Source organism: Cervus elaphus, chromosome 10, assembly GCF_910594005.1.
Source record: "Cervus elaphus chromosome 10, mCerEla1.1, whole genome shotgun sequence".
NCBI classification, from domain to species: Eukaryota; Metazoa; Chordata; class Mammalia; order Artiodactyla; family Cervidae; genus Cervus; species Cervus elaphus.
This window is the reverse complement of record NC_057824.1, coordinates 40,246,838-40,265,448: the sequence shown is the minus strand read 5'-3', so window position 1 is coordinate 40,265,448 and position 18,611 is coordinate 40,246,838. Positions and strand designations below refer to the sequence as shown.

Genomic DNA, 18,611 nt, shown 5'->3' with positions numbered 1-18,611 from the left:
TCCATCCAGGCTTCCCCACCTCCTGCACTTGGGAGGCTTTATCTGGCGCCACCTGCTGGTCAAACCACGCACCTGCGCATGGCGCTGTGCACCCCATCCCTTCTCAGATGGGAGCATGAGATCTGAGAGGAAGATGGAGCAGTGGGGCCTTAGGAACTGGAGCCACCTCCCTGGGCTTCTGATTTGGGTTCTTCAGAGCATCAAGGAAGGGGTGCCCCATTCTCACCCTCCCCAATGACCGTCAATGAGCCCTTATTTGGGGGAAGGATCCAGGTACAATCAATCTGGGCACACAGGTAAGAGGCTGCAAGGTATACTAGCCCTCCTGCACAGGTAGATCTGTAGGTTCCAGGCCTGCCGAGTCTCTGCTGAGGAAGCAAAAAGATGCCTAGGTAGAGAAGCGTGGGTGTCTAGCTGTGCAGCAAGAGAACCCAACCTCCCTGATCTTTTCCTCATTTGTGAAATGAGCCAGCATTTCCCCTAGTGAGCAGTTAGTTGCTCAGTCATGTCTGACTCTTTTGAGACCCCATGGACTGTAGCCCACCAGGCTCCTCCATCCATGGAATTCTCCAGGCAAAAATACTGGAGTGGGTAGCCATTCCCTTCTCCAGGGGATCTTCCCAACCCAGGGAATCAAACGAGTCCCCTGCATTGCAGGGAGATTCTTTATGATACTTTTTTTTTAGGGTCTTATTCCTTTCCCTCCACTGGGCCCTGTCCCATGAGCTCTTGTCTCCGGCCTTGAGTTGCATTGGTAACCAATGGCTCCACTCAGGTCTGAGCTGGTTGGGGCCGGGGCTGTCTGTTTAGCCCATAGCCTTGGTGGTGCTGTCTCGGTGTTGGTAGAACAGGCAAGCGAGTCAGTTCATCCACCCCTACTTCCTACAAACCCCCTACATCTTCCCTGAGGAGAGGCAACTAACTCAAAGCTCTTCATCCAGTACCTGGTTTGTGCCGTGTTAGCACTGTTTATAGCCAAGGGCCTCTGGGGAGAACAGCAGATAAGGTTACCCAAGGAGGGTAAGTTCCTTCCTGTCTTGGCCATGGTTCCCATGGCCACCCCTTGACATTGTCATTACTAATGACCACACCACCTTTGAAATCAACTCCTCCTCCTCACCTTCCGACAACCATTCCTCTGCTCCAGGGTTCAATGACCTTGATCTCAACCACTTTCTCAATGTTGAACTCCACACCCTATTCATTTCAGTTTTGCCCAGCTTAGATTTTGTGGTCTATTCTGTAATTCACTCATTCTCACTCAAAACTTCCTTCAGAAAAGGGAACCCTCCTACACTGCTGGTGGGAATATAAATTGGTGCAGACAGCATGGAAAACAGTGTGGAAGTTCCTCAGGAAACTAAAAAACAGAATTAACATATGATCCAGGAATCCCATTCCTGGGCATATATCTGGACAAAACTCTTAATTCAAAAAGATACACACATCGCTATGTCTATAGCAGCCTTATTCACAATATCCAAGACCTGGAAGCAATCTAAATGTTCATTGACAGATGAATGGGTAAAGAAGATGTGGCATATATTATACAACGGAATACTACTCAGTCATAATGAAATAATGCCATTTGCAACAACATGGATGGAACTAGAGATTATCATACTAAGTGAAGTCAGACAAAATACCATACAATATTGCATATGAGAAATCTAAAATATGACACAAATGAACCTATCTGTGAACCAGAAAGAGACTCATGGACATAGAATGGTCTTGTAGTTACCAAGGGGGAGGAGGTTGGGGGAGGGACGGTATGGGAGGTTGAGGTTAGCAGATGTAAGCTATTAAATACAAGATGGATAAACAACAAGGTCCTACTGTATAGCACAGAGAACTACATTCAATATCCTATGATAAATCATAATGGAAAAGAATTGTTAAAAAGAATATATAAATGTATAACTGAATCACTATACAGCAGAAACTAACACATTGTAAATCAGCTATACTTCAATGAAAAAAAAAACCCTCCCTCCTTACCTCTCCCCCTCTCCCATGATGCTCAGTGGAAAAAGCTCTGTCCTGACTTAAACCAGTTACCGCCCCCTCCACCCGCCCTGACCAGCTGCTTGTTCCTGGAGGAGGAACACCCCACCTACAGACTGATCTCGTTTGAAACTCACGGCAACGAATCTCGAGAGACCTCACGGCCTCTGACTCTGCTCCTCTCGCTTGCGTGAGGGCCCCTTCAGAGCCGCTCTTCACACCCCCTCTCCTCTCCACCTCCCACACCCCGGCCCACTTTCTCTCACCTCTTTGAGAAAATAGAAACTCATTGGGCAGGAAGGCCCTTTCCAGCATCAAATCTAACCAACGACCCCATCTGGACTCTGTCCTTCCTCCTCTTCCCACTGAGCCCAGCTCGCCCCCTTCCCCCAACTCCTCCTGGGAGTCCATTCCCCCATCCCACTGCCTTTATCTCCTGCACCATCTGTTTCTAGAAATGTGCTCTGCTCCTTCCCGTGGAGAACCAACTCTCTCTGCTCTACATTCCCTCCAGCTGCCTTATCTCCTCCTTCCTAGCCAAAGTTCTCAGTTTCCATTCCTTACCTCTCATTATCTCCTCAAACCTCACCAATTAACTTCTGTCTCCACCCCTTGCTTAAAGCAAACAGCTCTATTCGGCATCACAGGACTATTGCTAAACCCAGAAGTTAGGTCCTCTCCTTCAGCCCCTCCCATCTTTCAGCACAGCGGCTGCCTGCCTCCTACCACAGGCTCCCATCGCCTAGCCTGCTCCTCTTTTCCTTCCACCTCCCTGGCTGTGCCTCAGTTTCCTTGGCCAACCCCACTTTCTCTGCTCAGCCGCTAAGTCATGAGTCACCCTGAGCCTTGTTCTCTTTCTCTCCCCCCCGACTTTTTTTTTTTTTTTTGGCTACTCAGTGTGGTTTACTGGATCTTTGTTCCCTGGCCAGCGCCCTCTGCAGCGAAAGCTTGGAGTCCTAACCACCAGACTACCAGGGAATTCCCAGCACCTTGTTCCTTTACAAGGCTACATCCTTGGCCAGTCTCCTGGCTTTAGATTCAAAATTTCTCCATCGCTGACCTCACCTCCGAGCTCTAAGCTCATTTTCAGTTGATGACTTGATGCCTCCACATAGATCTCCAATGGCCACTGGGCTCGGCCTATGACTTCTTCTGGCCAATGAAATGCAAGAGGGAATGCATCACCACACTTTTTCCTTTTCCGTGTTAACCAGCAATATTCAAATATTGACCTGGGTCCCAGAGAAAAATGGCGTGAAACAGAGCCACACCCAACCCACAGTAGACATGCAACAGAAGTGAGAAACATTTCCTCTGTGCACTCACTGCGGTTTGTGGGGGAGCTTTTTACCACAGCATAATCTAGCCTGTCCTGACTACATATACCTCATAAGGTTGTGAAATCCAATAAGCTAATAGAAGTTGCTCTTTAAACTGTACGCATAAAGATGGGTTTTCACTATCTCCCCAGCACTGATTATATAGTGGGAAGACAAGATATATCTCTATGATAGGAAAGCAGGCCTTGTTGGAAATATAGTGGAATTCCAGTTCACACTGGAGCCAAATTCTCAGTCCCTTGGTACTAAATTTACCCTTGAAGGTCCCTTAAATTGCCTGTTAAATGCAGAATGGTGTGATCTCCAATGTAGATCAACACGGCCTGTTTTCCTCTAGCTCTGGAACAAATAGCTTTTCTTTGGTTAAATACCAAATAAATTGACTGACGTATCTCTTGCAGAAAAAAAAATGGTCCTTAACCAGCAAAAGACTTTGTCTACCAAATCTATTTTCTCTTCCTCCTAGGCCCACAACTAATCTCTTTCCCAACCTCCTCTGCATGTAGAAGTTGCCACATGACCGACTAGCAGCCAATTGATGGGAGTGGATGTTGCTGGTGCCAGTTCCCTGCCATCCAATAAACCAGCCTCGAGCAATCCTCCCCCTGCATCTCTGCCTACGTGAGATGCAAGCAAGCGAGGTGCACTTGGAAGATGGGCGTTGAAAATCAGTTGGCACCTGAGTCCCTCATCTCCGGAATTAGGATTTAACCTGGTAGTTCAGTGTTAAAGAATCCACCTGCCAGGGCAGGAGACACGGGTTCGATCCCTGGGTTGGGAAGATCCCCTGGAGAAGGGAATGGCTACCCACTCCAGTATTCTTGCCTGGAGAATTCCATGGACAGAGGAGCCTGGTGGACTACAGTCCATGGGGTGGCAAAGAGTCGGATGTGACTGAGCAACCCACACTGTAGTACACTTGCTTAGTTTACACGAATAGAGATGTCTGATGTCTGATATATGTATAAATGGTTAGGGCCAAAGAGTCAAGGAACCAGTCAGAGCTGTGGGGCTGGAGTGAGTGCTTGGAGGACTCATCTGGTCGGAAGGGAGATCTTAATACCATGCAGGGCTCTGTGGGGCTCCCGGACACAAAGCCTTTTCATATCCCCCATTTCTTTGACTACAGGAAGCAGCCTCCATAACCTTCCCTTAGTTCCAATGGGCAGGTTCAAGAGAGGATGTGAGACCCGAAAGAAAGAGTCAAGAGCAGACTTGAGGGACTTCCCTGGTGGCTCAGTGGTAAAGAATCTGCCTGCCAATGCAGCAGACACAGGTTTGATCCCTGATATGGGAGGATCCCACATGCCTCGGAGCAACTAATCGTGTGCCACAACTACTGAGCCTGTGCTCTAGAGCCCATGGTCCACAAGAGGAGCCAATGCAATGAGAAGCCCACGCACGTGGCTAGAGAGTAGCCCCTGCTTGCTGCAACTAGAGAAATGCCAGTGCAGCAATGAAGACCCAGCACAGCCAAAAATAGATAAATAAAATTGCATAAAAAAAGAGAGAGCAGCCTTGGGGTAGGCTCCTGTTTCCCCATTGACAGATACACACAACAATATCTTTAAGCTATTTTGCAGATACTGAAACCCCCTCCAGGAGGGAGAAGTAAACAACAATTAACAATGGTATGCGGCCCATAAGTATGTAGCCCCCAGACCAGTTGGACCTGAAGGGTGATGATGCTGACTCCTACTAACCTCACCACCAACCCATCCCAAGAATGTCCACGAGCTGATCATATAATCCCCTTTGAACAATTACTATAACAGTTCATTCTTCCCCAAGGGGAGACACATGGTTTTGAGGCCATCAGCCAGCTCGGGCCCCCTTTGCCTGGCAAAGCAACAATGCTCTCCTTTTCTACTTCACCCCAAACTCTGTCTCTGAGATTCGATTCCGGACTGGTGCACAGAGAAGCTGAGCTTTCGGCATCAAGCTGACTCATGAAGGATGAAGGATGAAGGACCACTGCTCAGCCTCCCACCTGCCTGGGAGCAGGCTGCCGGGGGAACGCCTGCAGTTGGAGGGGCTGCTCAACTGGTGAGGGCCAAGTACAAATCAGTCCCTGCCATCACCCTGCTGAAAGCCCTTCAACGTTCATCCTACAGGTGCCCCCAGAGGGCTCAGGTGAGTCAAACACTGTTTGAGGTGGCAGGACCTACTTAAACAAATAAACCATGGAATTTAATGCCACCATTGAGAAGACGGCAAAAAAAAAAAAAAAAAGACTGCTGACGTGGACTGCAGAGTGGTAAAGGTTAACGGCGCCAGCTCTGGAGCCAAGCCAACCAGGATGGACTCCTCTCAGGACCTAGATTTCCTCTCTGGAAAATGGGCTTCTTGTATTGTTTAGTACACAGAAGAGCGCAGATGTGAGGTGAAATGGTAATGCACATAAAAAGCTCGTGGAACGGCTTGTGTTAGTGTTACAGAACACAAGTGTGTGTACCCGATGCATAGTGAGGTCAAATAAATTGAAACCTTGTAGTTTGGAGTGCAGAAAGGTTTATTGCAGGGCCATGGGAGAAGAACGGTTGGTGGCTCCTGCTCAAAACTCCCCAACGGTTTGAGGGGAGGTTTTAACAGGCAGAATGTGGGGTGAGGGCTGCAAGGTGTGTGACTTCCTTCTGATTGGTTGGTAATGAGGTAACAGGGCTGTGCTCCAGCCGGAAGTCACCATCCTCCACCTGAGTGGGGGCTTTGGTTCTGCAGAAGACCTCAAAGGTATTGTTATATATATTCCTTGAGGAGGAACCAGGACCCAGCCCCAAAGCTGTACTTGTTGCTCAGTTGCTCAGTCAGGACAGACCCTTTGCAACCCCAGGGACTGCAGCACCCCAGGCCTCCCTATCCTTCACTATCTCCTGGAGTTTGCTCAAACGCATGTCTATTGAGTCAATGATGCCATCCAGACATTTCATCCTCTATCGCTCCCTTTTCCTCCTGCCCTCAATCTTTCCCAGCTTCAGAATTGGCTCTTCAGTGAATTGGCTCTTCGCATCAGGTGGCCAAAGTACTGAAGCTTCAGCTTCAGCATCAATCCTTCCAGTGAATATTCAGGGTTGATTCCCTTTAGGACTGACTGGTTGGATCTCCTTGCTGTCCAAGGGACTCTTAAGAGTCTTCTCCAGCACCAAAGTTCTAAAGTATCAATTCTTTGGTGCTCAGCCTTCTTTACGGTCCAACTCTAACATTTGTACATGACTACTGGAAAAACCATAACTTTGACTATATGGACCTTTGTCGGCAAAGTGATGTCTCTGCTCTTTAATACTCTGTCTAGGTTTGTCATAGCTTTTCTTCCAAGGAGCAAGCGTCTTTTAGTTGGTGGCTGCAGTCACCATCTGCAGTGATTTTGGAGCCCAAGAAAATGAAATCTGTCACTGTTTCTACTTTTTCCCAATCTATTTACCATGAAATGATGGGACTGGATGCCATGATCTTAATTTCTTGAATGCTGAGTTTTAAGCCAGCTTTTTACTCTCTTCTTTAACCCTCAAAAGGCTCTTTAGGTCCTCTTTGATTTCTACCATTAGAGTGGTATCATCTGCATATCTGAGTTTGCTGATATTTTTCCTGGCAATTGTGATTCCCTCTTGATTCATCCAGCCCGGCATTTCACATGATGTACTCTGCATATAAATTAAATAAGCAGGGTGACAATTTACAGCATTGATGTAATCCTTTCTCAATTTAGAACCAATCCGTTGTTCCACGTCCAGTTCTAACTATTGCTTCTTCTCCAGCATACAGGTGTCTCAGGAGGCAGGTAAGGTGGTCTGGTATTTTCACCTCCTTAAGAATTTTCCACAGTTTGTTGTGATCCACACAGTCAAAGACTTTAGCGTAGTCAATGAAGCAGATGTTTTTCTGGAATTCCCTTGCTTTTTCTATGATCCAATGGATGCTGGTAATTTGATCTCTGGTTCCTCTGCCTTTTCTAAATCCATCTTATACATCTGGAAGTTCTCGATTCAAGTACTGTTGAAGCCTAGCTTGGAGAATTTTGAGCATTACTTTGCTAGACTGTGAGATGAGTGCAATTGTGCAATAGTTTGAACATTTTTTGGCACTGCCCTTCTTTGGGATTGATATGAAAACTGAAATTTTCCAGTCCAGTGGCTACTGCTGAGTTTTCCAAATTTGCTGGCATACTGAGGGCAGCACTTTAACAGAATCATCTTTTAAGATTTGAAATAGCTCGGCTGGAATTTCATCACCTCCACTAGCTTTGTTCATAGTAATGCTTCCTAAGGCCCACTTGACTTTGCACTTCAGAATGTCTGGCTCTAGATGAGTGATCACACCATTGTGATTATCCAGGTCATTAAGACCTTTCTTGTATAGTTCTTTTGTGTATTCTTGCCACCTCTTCTTAATCTCTTCTGCTTCTGTTAGGTCCTTGCCTTTTCTGTCCTTTATTGTGCCCATCTTTGCATGAAGTGTTCCCTTGGTATCTCTAATTTTCTTTTTTTCTTTTCTAATTTTCTTGAAGAGATCTCTAGTCTTTCCCATTCTATTGTTTTCCTGTTTCTTTGCATTGTTCACTTAAGAAGGCTTTCTCATTTCTCCTTCCTATTCTCTGGAATTCTGCATTCAGGTAGGTATATCTTTCCCTTTCTCCTTTGCCTTTAGCTTCCCTTCTTTTCTCAGCTATTTGTAAGGCCTCCTCAGACAACCATTTTGCCTTCTTACATTTCTTTTTCTTGGGGATGGTTTTGATCACCACTTCCTGTACAATGTTATGAATCCCCGCCCATAGTTCTTCAGGTACTCTTGTCTACCAGATCTAATCCCTTGAATCTATTTGTCACCCCCACTGTATAATCATAAGAGATTTGATTTAGGTCATACCTGAATGGCCTAGGGGGTTTTCTGTACCTTCTTCAATTTAAGCCTGAATTTTGCAGTAAGGAGCTCATGATCTGAGTCATAGTCAGCTCCAGGTCTTGTTTTTTTGACTGTATAGAGGCTGCCCTGCTTAACTGCCCCTCCCTTATTTCTGCAACCCCTCCTTTTCTCTGATTAGCAACTGTTTGAACCTGCCCTTGGGAATTCAGGGAAAGTCAAGGAGGCTGAAAGAAGCCTATTTCCTACAAACAAGAAACGGGGCACACAGAAAGGATTTTTACCCAGGAGCCCCACAAGTTCCCGCTGGGTTTCATTAGCAGACCAGCAAATATACAAAATGAATTTTAAAATACAGAATATGGGTACATGTGAAGAATTCATTTAGCTACATAAGCAATGAATACCAGTGGTTGCCTCTGGGGAGAACTGGGAGCTTCAAGTGGCAGGAAGACCTCGTCATCCTTTGGTAATGTGTGCAACTTACTATTTTTGCCTATGAATAATGTACCTATTATTTTGAAAGATTCCTACAGCACCTCCTCGTGGCCCTCAGGGTGAAGTCCAAAAGCTCTCTTGGGTTCATCAGGCTGCTGCTGGCTTCTGCCCTACCTTTCATCAGCTCTCCGGCCCCCAACCCCCAGCGTTCAGTGTTCCAGCCACATCGACCTGCTTCCATTTTCCTTTGGCAACTGCCCCGGGTGCTCTCAGGCCGCCTCCCCACTCAGTCAGTTGAGAATCAATCCACCTCTGCATTAACCCTTCCCTCCCCAATTACCATTACCAGCTTTCTTAAGACACCCAAAGCACTACAGCACATTCTACCCCCACCCTTCAACAAGCACCCTCCTAATGGCTTCATCTCTTCCCTGGCTAGCCAGTGGCCTCCTTTTCACTGAATCCCCTGGGCCTACAGCAGGAGTTGAGGCTCAATACACATCTGATAAATGTCAGCCCTCAGACATGCAGGCCTCTTTGCTGACAAACGTCCATACAGTCAAAGGTATTGTTTTTCCAGTAGTCACATATGGATGTGAGTGTTGGACCACAAAGAAGGCTGAGCGCCAGAGAATTGATGCTTTCAAATTGTGGTGCTGGAGAAGACCTTTGAGAATCCCTTGAAGAGCAAGGAGATCCAACCAGTCAATCCTAAAGGAAACCAACCCTGAATATTCACTGGAAGGACGGATGCTGAAGCTCCAATCCTTTGGCCACCTGACGTGAACAGCCGATTCATTGGAAAAGACCCTGAAGCTCGGAAAGATTGAAGGCAGAAGGGGGCAACAGTCTGCGGCCATACCACCCTGAACGCGCCCAATCTCGTCTGATCTTGGAAGCTAAGCAGGGTTGGGCCTAGTTAGTACTTGGATGGGAGAAGGGGGCAACAAAGGATGAGAATGGTTGGATGGCATCAGCAACTCAATGGACATGAGTTTGAGCAATCTGCGGGAGTTGCTAATGGACAGGGAAGCCTGGTGTGCTGCAGTCCATGGGATCACAGAGTCGGACACAACTGAGCAACAATAACAGACATGAGCCCCTCTTGGATAGCTCTTAGAAGGGTAAAATAAGTTATATCTGCAAAGAATCCCCAGTACAGGATCGGGCATATGGTATCTGGTTCAATATAGTCTTTCTTTTCAAAGCTGATGCCAGGCAGCTTTCTGTTCAGATGACAGGGGTAAGCTGTTAGGGACACATGCCCAGAACAATATCCCCTATTGGTAGGTACCCACAAAATGTTTAAGAAGGGTCAGTGATTCTCAGTGTAATTGGGAAAAAGAATCAGTCAGCTGGGGTTTATTACAATCCCAGACTTTTTGGCCTATCCCTTAATTCCCAACTCTGGAGGTCTGGTGCAGGGTCCAAGAAGCTGAATTTTCCAGAAATACCCCATAAGTGGTCAAAGAACCACAACACTCTCAGAAACCAACCCATCTATTCATAAGTCTTTACTAAGCAGCTATGATATGCCAGGTCAAGATTAATCTTTTTTGTAGGGACAGAAAAAGAATAAGAAAAGTCTGTGCCCTTGTGGAGTTTACTTTTTAGTGAGTGTAGAAAATATCAGGTACACAAGTAACTGTAGACAGCCAGTGACAGGTGTTGTAAAGAAAATAAAGCAAGTAGGCAGAGGACACAGAATGAGCTTGGGTGGCAGGGAGGGGCTCTGAGGTCACTGAGGAGTGATAGGAAGGAGCCAGCCAGTAAACTAGTATCCAGATGGATCATCATTTTCCCCCCAACCTCTCCCCTCAACACTGGCCCTGCTCCAAGAGTATCTCCAAGGAAACCAACTCTAGAACAGTGACATCCCCTCCTTTATTATCAAGGCCTTCAGAGCCAGGACAGAGGAGATTGCAACGGGGATCTTGACGGCACCTTCTCTCCCAGCCACAGTACCCACAGGCTTCCTCCAGCCAGGGGCAGAGGTCTGAATCCCTGCCTCTTGGGAACCCTGGCCCCTATCCCACCTCCCTTACTCAAATCCCTAAGGTCTCAGGCCAAGCGAGACCCCAGGGCTGAGCCAGCAGGTGTGACAATGCCCAGTCCTCAGCCAGCTCTCCTGGGGCCCCGAAGCACTGCCCATGTGGGTGGGGCCTCCTGAGCATCCTTCCTGATTTGAAGTCCAGGTCCTTGGCGATTACGGGGGTGGGAAGACTGGTCCCCAGGATTACGGAGAACGTCATATCACCAAAGAGGATGCCCACCCCCCTTCCCAGCAGTTTGGATGACACAATTGGAAAGATGTGAGCCTGGGCCCTCCTCCTAGGAAGAGACTGGGGAGCCGCGTGGCACAGTGAGACTCCCAGGGCAGGCGGGCAGCCAGAGGCTGGAGGTTCCAGGGTCACTTCCTCTTGGCCCGATCCGCCGCGTCCAAGGCAGCCATGTTGCGGGCAGCTGTGATCAGGTGGATGACGCTGATGAGAGACTTGAGCAGGGCAATAGGGGCGGTGATCCACAGGCCCATTCGGAAAAGACCCACTGAGCCAACTGTGGGAAGGGATCAAGGGTGATCCAGAGAAAACAGGATGCAGGTGAGGCAGGGGTCTTGTCTCCCCGGGCAGGCCAGACCCCCTCCCATCCTCCTACCCAGTCCCTCATCTCCTACCTAAAGGTCCCTCGGAGAAATTAAACAGGTAGAGGAGGCAGTAGAAGAGCTCGTTTCCAGCACACAGGGTGAACAGAGCAGGCTAAACAAATGGCAAAAAGGCTGCTTGAGCAAGAGGGCAGGGCAGTGGCTCCCATCCTCCAACTAAGGGCCAGGGGACCAGGAACTGGGAAAGAGGGGTGCAGGGTGGTGTGGGGAAGATGTGGGGAACAGGGCAGATCAGTCTGCCCAAGGCTCCTCACCTTCCCCTTCAGCCTGGAGCCATGGGCAGCACTCATCATAAGGATATGCACAAACAGGAAGATATTCTTACCCAGCAATGCTGCAATTCTTACCCTCCTTGCCCTACCTGGAGGTACTAACACTGCCCAGCCCACCCAGGAGGAAGACTACACTTCTTATTATGGCCTAAGGCCTTTAGAGAGCTGGTTCTGCAGACCTCTCTGGCTTCTTCCTCCTTCCCTCACCCCTCAAGTCACTCAGTTCTCCGGTGCACACCTGCTGCCTGAGCAATTCACACACACCCTTCCCACCAATCCTGTCCTGGGCCCAGGGCTGGGGCCAGGACTTGCCCTAAGCAAATAGGGAGGGGCGGCAAAGGCTCACTCTGGAGGTGTAGTAGATGCGAAGCACTGGGTTTCCAGACAGGTCGATCATCTTGTGACTTTCACTGCCTCGGACCACAGAACTTAGGGAGAAAGTAGAGGGGGAATCCATGAGCGTGCATTACCAGGAATGCCCACCGAATCCTCAGTGCAACCCCCATTACATAAGTACTGGGATTGCCTCTGCTGAACAGAGGGGGGACTGGGGCACAGCTGAGGACTATTGGGCCAGAAGTTACAGTCTAGCTGGGTAGCTGGAGGAAGCAAAATCAGGATTCAAAAGCCCCATCCCCTTCCAAAGGGATGTTATCTCTTTGGAATCCTCAGAAGAGTTTTAAAGATTACTAAGCCAACTGTAAAATAGGATGCTGAGTCAGAGAAGATTCGCCAGACTCCCTTAACAAAGCACAGCTAAAAAGGAGACCTCCCCAGAAGCCTGAAGATACCCCCTGAGAAGGTCTCACTCATCCCTCCCCATGTAGCGTCTTCCTCCACTGGTCCATATCCCCAGAACTGCAGACCTGTGGAGGTGCAGCCAGTGGCTGGCCACGTCTAAGCTCATGCTGAGCTGGAAGAGAAGGGTGGCGCGAGGATACAGCAGGGCCAGGTTGACCAGCAGACACATCGTGGAGCACCGGTCTGTCAGCATGTCCAGCATGGCCCCAAACCGGGTCCCTGAGAAAAACAGTGGAAAGGGGCTGTCAGGGGACAGAGGAGCTGTGACAGGGGCCATATTTGGTGAATCACTCTGATGCAGAGTGTAAGAGTGAAAATGCCCACCATCCACTGGGGGGAAAGGAAAGCAGACTGCTCTGGCTGGAGTGTAAAGGTCAAAGGGCAAAGGTCACCATATCATAAAAGGGGGAAGCCTGGTAGCCTGGAGACAACATTGTAGAAGGGCCTGAGAAAGCTAGCTAGCTCTACAGCTCATCAATCCAGAACCAAGGGTCCAGGTCTCAAGACAAGAAGATCTGAAGTCTTAGGGAAGTCTTAAAGGTGGGTCTAAGAACAGATTATAAAAAATGAGGTCAACCTCCCAGAAACTATCTCCCTTCCTTCTCCATCCTCCCTCTAAACATGCCTTCCGGAATGCTGATCGCTTGAGTCTGGCACACAGCAGATGCCCAATAACCTGTTGACTGGCTTTTTATTCAGAAAAGCCTCTAGCACTGCCACTGCCATGCCCAGTCGCGCTCGTTCTCAACAGGGAGCTTCAATCCCTTCTGCTCCAAAACCAGGTCATTCTAAACTGCCTTCTACAGAGATGGGAATGACAGAGCCCTCGGATTCCCGAGTACCCGCCCACTCCGAGGTCCTGAGGAAGCAGGAAAATGGGGGCAGAGGGTTGTGGGCTGGCTGGAAGAGATGTCTGTCACCTTGATTAAGGACTCGAGCAGCGTGTCCATCGAAAGCGTCCAGAAGTCCGCTGAGCAGGTAAAAGGAGGAGGCCGTGAGTGGGCAGCAGGGCATGAAGTAGAAAGAAATGATGGCGAAGACAATCCGAGCATAACCTTGGAATTGAGACAGGGTGAGACAGGGCAGATCTGGGAGCCTGCCCAAGGCCCCTGGCCCTCCCTTTCCGCCCGGAGCCGCGGGTAGCACTCACCGATGAGGTTAGGCACAAACAGGAAGATATTTTCGCTTGCCATCGCGGAGGTCCCCTGGCCGCTCTGGGCCTTAACTGAAGGTGCCAACTCTGTCCCAGCCTGGGTGCAGATTCACTCTCCAGCCCGGCGCATCAGCCACGCCCACTGTGCGCAGGTCCCTGCCGGGTCCCAGATGTTCAAGCTCGCCGCCGGCCGGAGCATGGGCCGACCCAGCTGTGAGCCGGGCGCAGGGGGCGCGCACACCCCGCCCTTCCTATGGGCAGACGCTGGCCTCCGCCTGCCTCGCGGGAGCTGCCGCCTACAGCTGCGGCCCCTGCTGCTCCAGCTGCGCTCGGCTTCCGGAACCTACTTTTCTGCGTTTGTCCTTGCAAAATTAGAGAAAGGAACAAGACTTAAGAAATGGCTGCGTCCCCTTTAAGATCTGCCCGCTTCCTTTTCCTTTTCTTCCCTCCGCCCCTTTCCATCGATTCGTACCAAAGTACAGAGGGAGGAGAGGGGTCAAAGAATCATCGACGCTGAGCAAAGGAAATAACTTAAAAGGAGAGATCAAAAGAGAACAGGCCTAGGTAAATGTCTCTACTTTCTTTTCTGCGGAGGATATTACTCCTGGACATAATGGCAAAAAGATCCCGCCATCCAGAGTCTTTGCACCCCCAAGAGGCAAAGTTATTTGGTACAGCCCACATTTTCCCTTCCCCGCCCCCTCTCTCGGCCCTCATTTGCTGTCTCAGGCCCCAGGCAAAGAGATGACGGCCAGAGAGGCTGGAAGGCGACCTGGGGCGGGGTTGTTTCTCGCCTGCCCCTAGTGGTGGGAGGATTAGGTGCCAAGGTCCACCGTCCGTGATCTTCCCAAGTTTCTCAAGCCACTGGCCCTGGGGTCAATGCTCGCAAGGAGGGATCTAGAGAGGGTGGAGAAGCCGGGGAAGCGAATGCGACCAGCTGGGAAAATGCCCTCCCCCATTTGGTTCTAGAATCCTTAATTTCCTGGCAACGGGGCTACGGAACTACCTCAGACGCCAAGGTTTTTATAGCAACGGCGCCTCCCCGGTTTCCTCTCTTTCCAGCCTTCCTCCCCAGCTCCCAAATCCCCCGTCCCCACGGCCCGTAAAAGGGCTCGTTAGACCTCTCCGTCTCCCCTCCTGCCGAGTAGCCCAAGATTTCGACACATCTGCTAGGTCAGGGGCGGCAAGTGGGCTGCCTTGTCTTGGGAAGGGCCTTGGGTGGGAAGAAGGATAGAGAGGGCCCCTGCTGGGCGAAGTAAGGGGTAGGGGAGGTGGGTGTTGTGGGCGTCCCACCTCCTCCCTCCCCTAGGAAGATTTAAAGCAACTATTTCTCTCCCCCAGCTTGCTTTTTTTTTTTTTCAGAGAGACAACTGACAGTTCTCCAAGGCCCCGGGGAATGGTGGTGGGTTGGGGTTGGGAGAAGTGAGCTGGTTTTGCAGCCTAACTCGGGCTCCCACTGTCCCCAGGGGAATGTCATCCACTTTTGCCAGGAATGAGGAGAAAAGGGGCAGCCGGCCATCCCAACCCACAACCCCTGCAACCTCACTGGGCTGCGATCTGGTGAGCACTGGAGAGGGCTTCTTGGGGTGGGGGTGAAGTGAGGTGGAGCGTGCTTAGGCTGAGGACACTGAGACTGCCAGCCTTCAGACTCTGGCCTCAACCCTGAGCCCAGAGCCCCCAGCCTGGAAACCTCCAGACCTGGCCCGTCCATGTGGGAACTCTGAGGCTGAACCCCCCAACTTTCCCTTTTCCAGAAGGTTTCTCGCTCTGAGGAATTCCTGACACGGATCAGCACGGAACTCACTGACGAGGCCTTGTTTGTTGCTGCTTGCCACATGAATCCTGTGCCCAACAAGGAAAAACAGACACAAGACCGAGGGACTCAGATATCCAAACACGGTGACTCCCCATCTGAGGACCCCTGTGTCCAGAGACCCGCTCATACCCCCAGTTCCAGTCCCTGAGTCCCCCAACGCACCCGCAGTTGACCTCTCCAGGAGTCTGTCCCCGGCTCCCCCATCTCACAGCAGCCTTGGGACCACACAGCACCTCCCCACCCACTCACCCAGTCCCCGTCCCTCACCCCTGACCCGGAATCTCCTTAGCCCCTTCCTCACTAGCCACATCTCTTTCTGGCTATCGGGATAGTACTTTCTCTGACTGGGGCCTCTATTTCCAGTGTTCTTCACCAAGACCCGAGGCACTGATACCCGGTGAGTGAGGCTTCACAGGAGATGCCCTTTGTCCTGGGAGAAAGATGAGGAGCCTGTAGGGGAGAGAGCCAGGGTTTGACAACATCCCAGCAGAGTAAGGGGATTTTATACCACATAGTCCTGTTCTGTTCTGCTCCAGTCCTTGACTTGAGTTCTCACCTCTCTCCTTTCCCTTCTGCCATCTCTAGCTCAGACAGAAACCGTACCCGCACGAAGGCACATCTCCTGCCATCCCCTCGTGAGAAGGTATGCACTGGGTCCAGGGATGACAAGGCCATTCAGAATAACCATACAGTCAGAGTTCACATCATATATAGTCCCTGTTTTAGGAACTTGGGACACAAGTGAATGACACAGTCTCTGCCCTTGAAAAGTTCACAGTTTAATGTGGGGCCAGTCAAGTAAATGGCCAATTACAACAAATATGGCTAAGTGCCCATGACAGAAATGGAAACAGCGAGAAGAGCACTTACTCGCAGCCTCAGTTGGGACAGGAAGGAAAGGAATCATGGAGCTTCCTGGAGGAGGTGACACTGAAAGAAAGAAATTTCTAGGGGAAAATGAGGTGGTCGGGGTATTCCAAATGGTAGGACTTGTATGAACAAAGGCATAGAGGTGAGTCCTAGGAGGATGACCATGGGTATAAGCGTGTATTCTTTTTTGTTGAAATTTATTTTTTTGGCTGTGCCAGATCTTAGTTGCGGCATGTGAGATCTAGTTTGCTGACCAGATATTGAACCTGGTCAGGGCCCCCTGAATTGGGGGCACAGAGTCTTAGCCACTGGACCACCAGGGAAGTCCCTCTGTGTGTGTCCTTTAGGGCTGGGGAGACAGTTGGAGCAGAAGCAGTTTTACTGCTAGACTGTGCAGGCATGGTACCCAGGGACTAATCAAGGGACTTTATGTGTGTTTTATTAAGATCCAGAGATGTTTTCCTACAGGTGAGGAGTCATTGAAGAGTTTTGAGCAGGGGAAGTTGAAATTTTAGATCCATCACACTGGTGGTCAATGGGGAGAGTGAACTGGAAAGGGAAAGATGAGAGGCTGGAAGGTCAATTAGGAATTGGAGACCAAACTAGAGATGAGTAGGTCCTGCATATTCACAGTAATAATAGAGATGAGAGAAAGGGTAGATATGAGTAATAAAGACCAGGAAGAATGAGTTTGGTGATTGATTAAAAAATGGTAAGGGAAAAAAGATGGAATCAGAGGACTCCCAGTTTTCTGACTTGGGATATCTAAGTCTGATGATGCCATGCTTCTGCCCAGAACTCTACAGTAGGTCTCCATTCCAGAGTCAAAGCCAAAGTTCTTCAATGGCTTACAAAGTCCTACATGATCTCTCTCCTCCCCAACCCTATTGTCTCTCTGACCTCATTGCCCATGACTGCTCCCCCTTTCCCAGTCTCGCCAGCCTTCTCATTCTTCCTGGGGCATGGCAGGCATGATGCCACCTTTGGACAGATTGTGTTTGAGGGGCCCCTGGGAACTCCAGGTGGAAATACCCTGTAGACAGTTGGAAATGCAGCTTCAAAGCTCACTGGCGAGGTCTAGGCTGGTGCTAGAGATCTGATGTAGGAGAGGGTTGGCAGTTAAAGAGTGTGCAGTTGCCCTGGCCGTGGGGGTGGAAGAGTTTGTGCAGAATGAGAAAGACAAGGGCGCTGAGGTTGGAGCTCTGGAGAACCTCTCCAAGAGGTTGGCAGAGAAGAGAGGGGTTCATGAAGAAGGCAGAAGAGGAACTAAGAGCAAATGTTTATTGAGTATCTATTATGAATGGGGAATGATGGATAGATTTGTGGGTGGACAGATGGATGGGATGGATGGATGGATGGATAGATGGATGGAAAGAGAATGGTGGGTGAATGATAAACGGGTAGGTGGGAAATGGTGGGTGGATAAATGATTGAGGGTAGGGATTGGATGGATAGGTGAAGGATGGAAGGATAAAAAGACATGCGCCTTGGATCTAAAATAAAGACTTCTATTCTTTTCTAGGGAGCTCTGCCTAGCAACTTGACGTCTGGAGGATGATCCCAACTTTGGTGCTGCTCTTGGCCTCTCGTGCCCTCCCCCCACTCTGTCTCTCTGCAACATGTCAAAGCTCCTCTTTCACCGCTCATTGAACAGTTCAGTTCTGGGGGCGTTCCTGGTCGTGAGCAACATCACCCCTGAAGCCTCCAAAGTGTTCCAGAACCATCAGACACCTTGCCACCCTCAACTGGCAAGGACACCACCAGCAATGAAAAGCTTTAATAAAGAGACAGAGATCCTTCCCTCCTCTCAACCTGGGCAGTGCTCTTGTGTGACTTCTCTGGGGTGATGTGAAAGGAGCACCCCTGCCCCCTTTTGCCAGATGTGTGGGCATATTATTGGAATGGCATATTCCATATTATGGGAATGGCTTTAATTCAGGCAGTTATCAACCTATTATCCATCAGCCTGTTGGCAGAGATGAGTTCAAAGGTTCAGATCCATCCTCCCAGCCAGACTCCAGCTTCTTAAGGTCTAGGCCTGTGACATCTGAGAGACTCCACCCCGGCCACCAGCGTCAGTGTGGAGGTCTCTCCTCTGCGCTTTGGAGCCACCTGGCTTTGGAACACATCGTGGTGGAAGGCAGTGCTGGAGGCTTTGTGAATTTTGCATTTAAATCTCAGTCTGGCTACTTTTTGGAGCCTCCTGAGGAATTTACTGTCAGTTCACATCTCCAAGCCCCTGTTTCCTTATCTGAAAAATGGAAATAGTTGTCCCTGCCCCAGGAGGACCTTGTGAGAGTTAAAAACATAATTGTATGCATAGTGCTCATCACAATGCCTGGCTCAGAATAAATACCCCCAAACTTTAGTGTTTATCAAGGTCAGTTTGCTTCGTGTT

At 49.6% G+C, this 18,611-nt stretch overlaps 2 protein-coding genes across 2 annotated transcripts; one reads left to right on the top strand and one right to left on the bottom strand.

The window, feature by feature from the left end:
- Nucleotides 1–10,504: 10,504 nt before the first annotated feature.
- CDIPT (CDP-diacylglycerol--inositol 3-phosphatidyltransferase) lies at nt 10,505–13,965 on the bottom strand. Its single transcript, XM_043914708.1, has 6 exons — nt 13,525–13,965; nt 13,295–13,429; nt 12,440–12,593; nt 11,920–12,001; nt 11,314–11,395; nt 10,505–11,195 (listed from the first exon to the last, which is right to left on the bottom strand). Exons 1-6 carry the CDS (start codon nt 13,565–13,567, stop codon nt 11,050–11,052), a joined length of 642 nt encoding a protein of 213 aa, XP_043770643.1. The 5' UTR covers nt 13,568–13,965; the 3' UTR covers nt 10,505–11,049.
- Nucleotides 13,698–18,024, top strand: LOC122702011. The gene is made up of 7 exons (XM_043915530.1): nt 13,698–13,882; nt 14,497–14,700; nt 14,994–15,087; nt 15,282–15,426; nt 15,707–15,740; nt 15,929–15,986; nt 17,736–18,024. The coding sequence occupies exons 1-7, from the start codon at nt 13,698–13,700 to the stop codon at nt 17,769–17,771; spliced, it is 756 nt and encodes a 251-aa protein (XP_043771465.1). The 3' UTR covers nt 17,772–18,024.
- Nucleotides 18,025–18,611: the final 587 nt, after the last annotated feature.

Coding starts and splice junctions, on each gene's coding strand:
- CDIPT (XM_043914708.1), bottom strand. CDS start 13,567: ATGGCAAGCGAAAATATCTTCCTGTTTGTGCCTAACCTCATCG. Junction 12,002..12,439: donor CACTGGCTGCACCTCCACAG/GTCTGCAGTTCT, acceptor TTTCTCCCTAAG/TTCTGTGGTCCGAGGCAGTG. Junction 11,196..11,313: donor TTTCTCCGAGGGACCTTTAG/GTAGGAGATGAG, acceptor CCCTTCCCACAG/TTGGCTCAGTGGGTCTTTTC.
- LOC122702011 (XM_043915530.1), top strand. CDS start 13,698: ATGTTCAAGCTCGCCGCCGGCCGGAGCATGGGCCGACCCAGCTGTGAG. Junction 15,741..15,928: donor ACCCGAGGCACTGATACCCG/GTGAGTGAGGCT, acceptor TGCCATCTCTAG/CTCAGACAGAAACCGTACCC. Junction 15,987..17,735: donor TGCCATCCCCTCGTGAGAAG/GTATGCACTGGG, acceptor ATTCTTTTCTAG/GGAGCTCTGCCTAGCAACTT.